Source organism: Chrysochloris asiatica, unplaced genomic scaffold, assembly GCF_000296735.1.
Source record: "Chrysochloris asiatica unplaced genomic scaffold, ChrAsi1.0 scaffold00026, whole genome shotgun sequence".
In the NCBI taxonomy this organism is placed as follows: Eukaryota; Metazoa; Chordata; class Mammalia; order Afrosoricida; family Chrysochloridae; genus Chrysochloris; species Chrysochloris asiatica.
Window position 1 is genome coordinate 1,599,914 of NW_006408544.1, and position 10,002 is coordinate 1,609,915.

The window sequence follows — 10,002 nt, forward strand, 5'->3', positions numbered from 1 at the left end:
ATCATGTAATATTTTGCCCATAAAGTCCTTCAATATTGCAACCTGAGGCTTGTATTTTTTTCTTCAGTTCTTTCAGTTTGAAAAATGCTGTGCATGTTCCTTCTTTTTGGTTTTCTGAATTCAGGTCTTTGCACATCTCATTGTACTATTTTACTTTGTCTTCTCAAGCTGTCCTTTAATATTTTCTGTTCATCTCATTGACTTAATCATTTCTTCCATTAGTTTTAGCACTATGCATTCAAGAGCAAGTTTCAGAGTCACTTCTGACACCCATTTTGGTCTTTTCTTTCTTTCCTGTCTTTAATGATCTTTTGCTTTCTTCATGTATGATATTCTTGATGTCATCCCCAAGTCCTCTGGTCTTCGGGTATTAGTTTTCAGTGTGCCAAATCTGTTCTTGAGATGGTTTTAAATTCAGGTGGGATATGCTCAATGTCATATTTTGGCTTTCATGGACTTTTTGTTTTCTTCAGCTTCAGCCTGAACTTGCATATGAGCAAGTGGTCTGTTTCACAGTGGGCTTCTGATGTTATTGAGCGTCTTCATCATCTCTTCCCACAGATGTAGTCAGTATTACTGTGCATTCCATCTAGCAAGGTCCACATGTATAGTCTCACCTTTTATGTTGTTGAAAAATGCCATGAATAATTTGCTGGTCTTGCAGAATTCTATCATGCCATCTTCAGCATCATTTCTATCACCAAGGCCATATTTTCCAATTGCTGATCTTTCCTCTTTGTTTCAAACTTTCATATTCCAATCACTAGTAATTATCAATGTATCTTAATTGCATGCTTGCTTAATTTCAGATAAAGAATATTGGTAAAATTCTTCAGTTTCACCAATACTGGCTTTGGTGGTCGGTGCATAAATCTGAATAGTGGTGCTATGAACTGGTCTTTCTTATAGACATACAGATATTATTCTATCACAGACAGCATTGTAGTTCAAGATCTTGAATTATTCTTTTTGACGATGCATGTGGCACCATTACTCTTCAATTTGTCATTGCCAGCATAGCAAACCATATGACTGTCTGATTCAAATGGCCAGTGCAAGTCCATTTCAGCTCACTAATGCCTAGGATATTGATCTTTATGTGTTCCATTTCTTTTTTGATGACTTCCAATTTTCCTAGATTTATACATTGTACAAGGGTGAGCCATAAATGATCTACATTCTGGTTATAGTAAAACACCTGTCAACATCCACAGCTGATGACAACATTGTGTATGTGAAATGACTCTGATGAACAGACAAGTGACAGGAGATTATGTGACAAATCATTTGCAAATCAGCCACGGCTCTGCCTATGAAATAATCCACGACAGGCTTGGGTTTTGAAAAGTTTGTGGGAGATGGGTACCAAAACAACTTACAGAAGAGCATAAATAGAGGTGTTTGGACATCTGCAAACAAAATTTAGACCAATATGCGAATAAAGGTAAAAGTGTCTTTAAAAAAAGTTGTTGCAAGGATCACTCCCACGCCCTCAGTACACAAGGTTGACAGGGATGGGCAACTTAGACATTGGCTACCCAAAATGGGGGCAGGGGGGCTATAAAGGTAAGAAGTGACTGGCTTACAACCTTTCAAGAGGGAGCCTAGTTCCAGATGCGGCAGAGGAAGGTAGAATCACAACTGAATGATTTCCAAACTGTCAGAACTGGGTGAAAGGAAATGGGGATAAGGCTCTTGTGGTACAATAGTGAATAATTGTCATCAGGACTGACTGTGAGGGTAGGAAATATAGAGGTAGATGCTTTTTGACAAAAGGAGGAGAGTGATTGATTTTGCAGCCCAGGAGCGGAGGTCCAAGGGATCATCAAGCAAGAAGAGCAGAGAGTGGGACCTTACCCAGAGAAGCAGTGACGCCAGGGATGGAGACAGAGATGATGATGTGGACAGATGGAGCAGCTGGGGAGACTGGGCTCAGGGAGGGAGAAGGGCTGTGTGCTGGCAGCCACAGGGCAGGCCTGTGTGGTATACCCTTTGGTTATTTGATGATGCATGAAGGGGATTATAATCATTGCAATGAAATGAAATATAATAGGATGAGTGTAAAGCTGATGTTTTCCCATGTAAATAAACCTCACAATAAAAACTTAAAAAAAAAAAAAGTTACTGGTGACAAAACATGGATTGATCACTATGACCCTGAGAGTAAATGACAGAGTATAGAATGGAAACATCCTCAATCGCAAACCAAGAAAAAGTTCATAAGTCAACCACTAGCTGGAAAATTGATACTTACAGCTTTCTGGGATTCTGAAGGGCCAGTATTGGAACACTATCAGGAAAAGGGCTCAACAATCAACAGTGCTCCTTACAGTGAGATGCTCACTGAAGAGCTGAAGCCTACAGTTTGGATTAAACTCAGAGGACTGCTATCCAAGGGCACTGTGAGCATACATGACAATGCACGTCCACATAACTCTGACCACATTTTTGACACTCTGAAAAAACTTTGTTTTAACGTGTTAAATCATCCTCTTTATAGTCCTAAAGCTCCTGCTCCATCACCTGTGATGAAGAAATAAAGACAACAGTGCATTTGTGGCTTGCACCTCAACCGAAAACATTTTTTAATAAGGGAATGGGAAAGCTTGTTGATAAATGGATAAAGCGTGCTGACAAGCAAGATTATGTCGAAAAACTATGTTATTTGTCTTATCTAAAGTTGATTAAATTCTACAACCAGAGTGTGGGTAATTTTGGGCTCAACTGTGTACATTTACTGTTTCAATTTCCAATGGATGTTTGCAACTGTTTCCTTTGATCCCTAATCATGTTCCATCAGCAAATGGAGTCCCTAAAGCTTTGCTCCATCCACATCATTAAGACTGATTCTACTTTGAAGAGTCAGCTCTTCCTTAGTCATATTTTGTGTGCCTTCCAACCGGAGGGGCTCATCTTCTGGCACCATATTAGACAATGTGTGGTGCTGTGGGTTAACGTGCCAGACTGCAAAGCCATTTGAACTGCAAGGTCGGCAGTTCAAGTTCACCAGCTGCTCCTCAGAAACCCTATACAGGGTCGTTATGAGTCATAATTGACTCTACGGCACTTAACAACAACAATAACACCTCAGAAGTAGACTGCCTATTCTTTAGTCCTACTGTGTTCTGATTGAAACCGTGGTATTTTTCAATAGCCTCATATGCATTAGAAAGTTGGACAATGAATAAGGAATACCATAGAAGAATTAGTGTACTTCCTATTGCAGATTATTAAAATTACCATAGACTGCCAGAGGAACAAATAAATCTGTCTTTGAAGTATAGCCAGAATACTCCTTAGAAGCCAGGATGGCGAGACTTTGTCTCCCATACTTGAGACATATTATTAGGAAGGACCAGTCCACGGAGAAGAACATTATACTTGGTAAAGTGGAGGGTCAGCAAAAATGAAGAAGACCACCATAGAGATGGAGAGACACCATGGAAGCAGCACTGAGCTGTAAACGTGAAATGTAACAATTGTGATGGTGTAGAGGTGAGCCCAGCAGTGTTTTGTTCTGTTGTGCCAAGGGTCACTATGAGTTGGAACTGACGCATCAGCACCTAACAAGAAGTCTGTCCTTAGTCTTGAAGCTTCCCTGAAACCTGTCTAACCATGGGTGTTCCTGTTGGTAATTGAAACCAGTGGTACAGCTCTCAGAACCAAGCCAACAGTATGACACGCTGACAGACAAGTAGGGGTTTGTCATATAGATATATTATATCTCATATACTTGTCTTATAGTGCATATTATAATGGTTTTGTAACTTTTAGAAACAAGCCTGGAGTAGGTTTCTGGAAGGCAGCAACCTAGCTGTGTTATCTCAGGCCCCAACTAGGGTCTAATATGAAGCAGAAGTCAGGGGATGTTTTGTTAAATAAATGAAAACCTACCTCATATTGTTAATACCCTCCCCACATTCTCATCATCTTGGCTGTACACCATGCCTACTGACCTTATTTCTATTCCTCAAACAGTAAAGTTTTTCCTTCCTCAGTATCTTCCAGTCACTTCCTCCAGCCATTTACATGGTGTGCTCCTACTTTATCTTTACAGCATCAATCATCTATCGGTCTCCCATCACATTTCCTTTATGACATTTACCACTCTCTGAAATCTTTTCAGTTTTGTCTGTTGGTTTGCTTATATGCCTCCCCATTAGAATGTTGGCTCTTTGAGGGACCCAGCTACTGAGTTCTTACCCAGTAACTTTAGCACCTGGAATAGGGCAGTAAGAGCTCAATAAACATTTGGGAGGGACGAGTAAGTGGGGTAGAAGGCCCATGAGGCCATAGGAGTCTTAGGGACCTTAATGGAGTCAACGGAGGGGTCTTTAGCAGAATCTGAGGACTTGGCTTCCAAAGAGCACCCACACCCAGATTCAGGACGGGGAGGATAGGTTAGGAGTTGAGGCTCCGGGGTGTGTCGTTTCAGTGCCTACCAGTAGTAAGTGACTGTACAGGCCGTGCACACCCGCTCGGCCGGGGCTTCGCACACCTCACAGCAGAGCCGGCGCCCCTTAGGCACCGCTAGTGGATAGATCACGTTCATGTTGCAGCCAGCGGCGTCCGTCTCCAGGGCGATTGCTGAGCTAAGACACGCGGGACCCTGGTGTCACGTGACGACCATGGCGCAGTTTCGTTCTTAATATTTCTACAAGAGGGGTAGCGTGTCTCGACTGACAATTGCAGTCTATTTGTGAGATGAACACACAAGCGCGCGCGCGAACACATACACAACCTGCAACTCCCCCAAATTAAACGACGGAACAGATCAACTAGCAGGGGCTAAGTCCTGGCCTTACGGTGGCCGGTAAAGATCAAATACGATTAGCTTTATTGTTTGTTTTTTGACCCAGGTAGGAAATGAACACTTCCAGATGCCCGTTCAGTCAAGAACTTCCCTCAGCACTTTGTCATATTCGCTGTGCTCTGTGGAGTAATTAGCTTGCATTTTCAGACTTGGCGAGATCAGCTGCTATAGTCTAGTAAAGTAGCGAACCGCCTACTCAACATTGCGGCTGCGCATCTGTGAGCAGGGGGCGTGGTTCGGTAGGCCTGGGGCGTGCGTAGGTTTAGGGACTATACTCAGGTTTAATGGCGGAAGCGGATCTATCCTCGGAGTTTCCTCAACCGGCTAGCGTTACACGCTGGGCCGAGGTTATGGTTCGCTTTGCGGCCACGCTGGGCGAGCAGGGTCGGCGGGTGGTGTTGGTTACGTCTGGAGGCACCAAGGTCCCACTGGAAGCGCGAGCAGTGCGCTTCCTCGATAATTTCAGCAGCGGGCGGCGCGGAGCAACCTCGGCCGAGGCCTTCCTGGCCGCGGGATACGGGGTCATCTTCTTGTATCGCGCACGCTCAGCTTTCCCTTTTGCCCACCGCTTCCCGCCGCAGACCTGGCTGTCTGCTCTACGGCCTTCTAGCCCAGCCCGTCCTGGCCTTCTATGCTTGGAGGCCGAGGAGAAGGAACTCCCGGGCTTCGCTGCAGCCTTGAGGAGCTACCAAGACGCTGCGGTTGCGGGCACGTTCCTCGCTGTAGAGTTCACCACTTTGACAGAATATTTGCATCTGCTGCAGGCTGCGGCCCAGGCTCTCAATCCACTAGGTGCGTGCCCTGGGAGTCCGCGGGTTGCCTAGAGGTCCGCGCCTTTCTCCCCAGCCATTTACTCACTATTCGCTGGATTAACAGCGATCGCACAGTGCGTCCGGGAAGTCGATTTGAGGAGGAGCTGATTTCCTGTCCCTCTCCCGGATTTGTTATACCATGTGCTTCTCTTTGCAGGCTCGTCAGCGATGTTCTACCTGGCTGCGGCCGTGTCAGATTTCTATGTTCCTGTCTCTGAAATGCCTGAACACAAGATCCAGTCATCTAGGGGCCCACTGCAGGTGACTGGCCCTTCTCTTCCAGAGATCTGGTTCCCTATAACCAATCTTGGGTGAATTTCCTCTTGATGTGGAAATGACCTTTCTGCATTTGCTATGTGCAAGGCACTGGGGATACAGCGATGAATGAGACACCTTTCCTAAGTGCCTTGCAGTCTAGTGAGGGAGCCGAACACGGACAATTGCAATTCAGAGTGATAAATGCTCTAGTAGAGGTATGTACCAAGTGCAGTCAGGGCACGGGCTGAGTGAATCATCATGTCTGGCGGGCGTCAAAGAAGGTGCCCTACAGGAGTGACTTTTGACCTGGATCTTAAAAGATTAGCGGAAGGACTACCAGAGGAAATGGGAAAAGTCATTACTGGTAGAGTATCAGAAATGGCTTGCCGAGAATAGTTTGCATACAGATGTGATCAGGCTGCAGAAGGTGCCTTGGAGGCTCAAGGATTAAACGCTTAGCTGCCATCGTCTTGGGGGCGTTTGAACCCAAACTAGACTGTTCCAATAAAGATTGTTGTTGTGTGCCTTTGAATTGGTTCCAACACATAGTGACTCAGTATAGGGTTTCTGAGAGCGACTTGTGGGTTTGAACAGCCAATCTTGCAGTTAGCCGTCCGATACTTACCTTACAGCACCACACCAAGATTCCCAGTAAAGATTGGTGGTGGTAGTTGTGTACCTTCGAGTCTGTTCTAATTCATAGCCACTCTGGATATGGTTTCCGAGGCTGTCAATCTTTACAGGAGCAGAAAGCCTCATCTTTCTCCTGCAGAGTGGCTGGTAGATTCAAACTGCTGATCTTGCGATTAGCAGCCCAACTCAAAACCCACTGTGCTACCAGTAAAGGTTTTTGCTGTTAAGTGCTGCTGAGTCAATTCCAAATCAAAAGTGACCCTGTGTAGGGTTCCTAAAGAGCAGCTGGTAGGTTTGAACCACCAACCTTGCGGTTCAAACCATCCTTGTGTTCTAGTGCTTTATCCTACAACAGGGCTAAGGAATCTTTTATCTGCCAGGGACTATTTGGATATTTATAACATCTGTTGTGGGCCATACAAAATTATCAACTTAAAATTAGACTGCCTAACATTTAATTAACTCACCATAATGCCCTGGACTGCAAGGTCAGTTTGAACTGCAATGTCGGTGGTTCAAGCTCACCAGCCACTCCTTGGAAACCCTATACAGGGTCGTTAGGAGTCGAAACTGACTCAACAGCACTTAACAGCAACAAATGCGATGGCTAAAACTGTGGTTGTCTTGGCAGGGCCAGACCAAATGATTTCACGAGCCATATATGGCTACGTGCTGGATGTTCGCCACCCTTTGTCCTACAGCCTAGAAATTCCTATGTCATATGGAGTAGCTAGAAGCTTGAATCTAATAGACTTGAGAGCACCTAATAGGAGTATAAAAAACAATGGAGTCCTGGTGTGGCACTGTGGGTTAATGCGCCAGACTGCAAGGTCAGCGGTTCAAGCTCACCAGCCGCTCCTCGGAAACCCTATACAGGGTCACTGTGGGTCGGGATCGACTCGACGGCACTTAACAACAACAACAAATAGCAATACAACAAGGCTGGAGAATCATGGAAGACTATTCCTTGTTAAAGAGTTTGGTTTTCTATGTTAAGGGAGATGTAAGTATGAGAATGAGAAAGTCGTTGTTTGCGAAGAATATTCTGGCATCTGTATGAAAGGTGGATTAGAAGGAGAAGAGAGGGTACACTAATTGGGAGTCATTGCTACAGTTTAAGGAAGGGGTAATAGGGTTCCTGAGAGGGTGGTCGACATGATTTAACATCATGGAACCTGAGGGAGGTGTTGGGCATTTACTGAATGATACAAATAGAATTAAACAGAAGAATCGACCGTGGGGACTTGCTGACTGAATAAGAAGAGTTCATTCATTATTTCATCAAATTATATTGTATACCTACTATATGCCAGGTGCTTCTGTAGGACTTAGAGATGTCGCCGTGAAAAGAAGCTTACTACATTCTACAGGGGGACTCTCAATAAATAAATACAAACTGTGTGAAGTGGTGATACATGCTGAGGAGAAAAAGTTGAGCAGATAAGGGGTATATGATCAGTATCACACTTGCTAACAACTTTTTGGTAGGCAATGCTGATGATTAGCTTCAATTATTAAAATCTGGGAACTTTAGTTACTGCCTAGTGTTTAGTTCTATCTTGAAAGGACACACAAAAGAATTTGATTCAGCATTCCTCTTAGAAGGGATGGAGTAGTAGGAGTTTCGATCAAGTGAAAAGTAAAAGAAAATCAGTTCAGTTTCCTTAATGCTCAGTTGTTAACAAGTGATGATTTAAAAATGGAATCAAAAAGGCATTGTATCAATGCAAGGCATATTTTTGGTTTGAGAGGCTTTCCAACTGTCTTTTTGGCTTCTGCCCAGTGTCTCATTATCTCTTTACATGAACAGATGACTTACATTTATTTACTTGATATTTGCTTAAAAAATAAGGGAAATGTTTGAGAAAATACAGTGTTCTTTGGCCGTGTGCTATGGAGTCGGTTCTGACTCATAGAGACCCTGTACAGGGTTTCCGAGGCTGTAAATCTTTACGGGATCAGAAAACCTCATCTTTCTCCTGCGGAACAGCTGGTAGTTTTGAACTGCTGACCTTGCAGTTCACAGCTCGATTCGTAACCAATACACTACCAGAGCTCCTTAGTGTTCTTTAGAGGTATATTAATGGTGATTGGCAGAGCAGAGGGGCTAATACAGAAGAAATAGTTTGCTCCAGAAGATGTATGAAGCCTTGGAATTAAGCTTCTGGACCTTATAGAACCAAGGATTTTAAACTAAGCATTTGCTGTGCTTTCAAGTTTGACAGTAAGATCTCTCACACAGAAATTAGCATTGACTTTTTAAGCAACAATGTAAGTCCTACTTCTTAGTTTCCCAAGAAATTGACCTGGTAGATTGTTAACTTGGTTTACTTATTAAGCTTTTCTTTTTCCAATACAGATAACAATGAAGATGGTGCCAAAAATGCTTTCACCTTTGGTTAAAGACTGGGCTCCTAAAGCATTTATCATTTCCTTTAAGTTGGAGACTGACCCCTCTATTGTAATTGATCGTGCACATAATGCTTTGGAAGTTTATCAACATCAAGCGGTGGTGGTAGCCAATATCCTTGAGACACGCCGGTCCTTTGTGGTGATTGTAACCAAAGACTCCGAAACCAAACTAATGCTATCAGAGGAAGAAGTAGAGAAAGGCATAGAGATAGAAGAGAAGATAGTAGGCAATCTTCAGTCTCGACACACAGCTTTTATACGTGACAAAAACTGAAAGTTGAAAAAAACCCTTTTAGGATCAAAAATTGTTCAGTGGACCAGGGCTCTTACAGAGCAAAATGGTGAGAACAAGAATGAATCCTTTGCATTCATAAGGTCCGAGAAAAGCAAAAGCAGTAGTGTGCAGAAGAATAGTGTTTGGTATTTGTCTTGTAACGGTTATTTCATACTCATTAAAAATGGAAACAAAGGAAAAACAGTTCTGACCAAACCACCTGGTATACTCATCTCAATGCCATCTTGATTTTGAAAATGCATATAGAAGTAGTTTCTGACCTATATAAAATTAAAACATAATTTATTGGGAATTATATTGTGTCCCTCAAAATATACACATGGACCTAACTATCAGCCTTCCTCATGGTATATAAAAGGATTATGGCTACATGAATAGTCAGTTCTGAAGATGAAATATTTGTTGAGTGCCTACTATGTGCCAGGCCCTATGCCAAGCTTTGAGGATTGAAAAGAATAATAAACATGTCTAGTGTGGGAAGTGGATGGATAAACAATGGAGTACAATAAAATATGTGCCCCAAAGCTGACACAATAGAAAGGGTGTTGTTTTTTTTGAGAATTTGTTAGATCAGAATAGGAGGAAAGAATACCTTTCTAAGATTGCCTGTAGGATGGTGAGCTACTTCTGTTGCTCTTAAAATAAAGTTAATCCAGTTTTCCATTTCCAGGCAGTCAAGGGTCAATTGGTAGCCTCTGACCTGAGGGAGGCAGTGTAGAGAAGACAATGGGTTTTGGAGTAGGATTTTGAATGGATTGTTTCAGGTTCAATTGTGGCTG

General features: G+C 43.2%; 2 protein-coding genes across 2 annotated transcripts in view; one reads left to right on the plus strand and one right to left on the minus strand.

Moving 5' to 3' along the window:
- ZMYND12 (zinc finger, MYND-type containing 12) overlaps positions 1-4,626 on the minus strand; it is a 58,747-nt gene extending 54,121 nt beyond the window's left edge. Inside the window, exon 1 of the mRNA XM_006839827.1 lies at positions 4,443-4,626. Coding sequence (XP_006839890.1) covers positions 4,443-4,552 — 110 coding nt within the window. The 5' untranslated portion in view covers positions 4,553-4,626. The remainder of the gene's footprint in view (positions 1-4,442) is intronic.
- Positions 4,627-5,097: 471 nt separating this feature from the next.
- Positions 5,098-9,202, plus strand: PPCS (phosphopantothenoylcysteine synthetase). Its single transcript, XM_006839642.1, has 3 exons — positions 5,098-5,605; positions 5,783-5,886; positions 8,876-9,202. Exons 1-3 carry the CDS (start codon positions 5,098-5,100, stop codon positions 9,200-9,202), a joined length of 939 nt encoding a protein of 312 aa, XP_006839705.1.
- Positions 9,203-10,002: the final 800 nt, after the last annotated feature.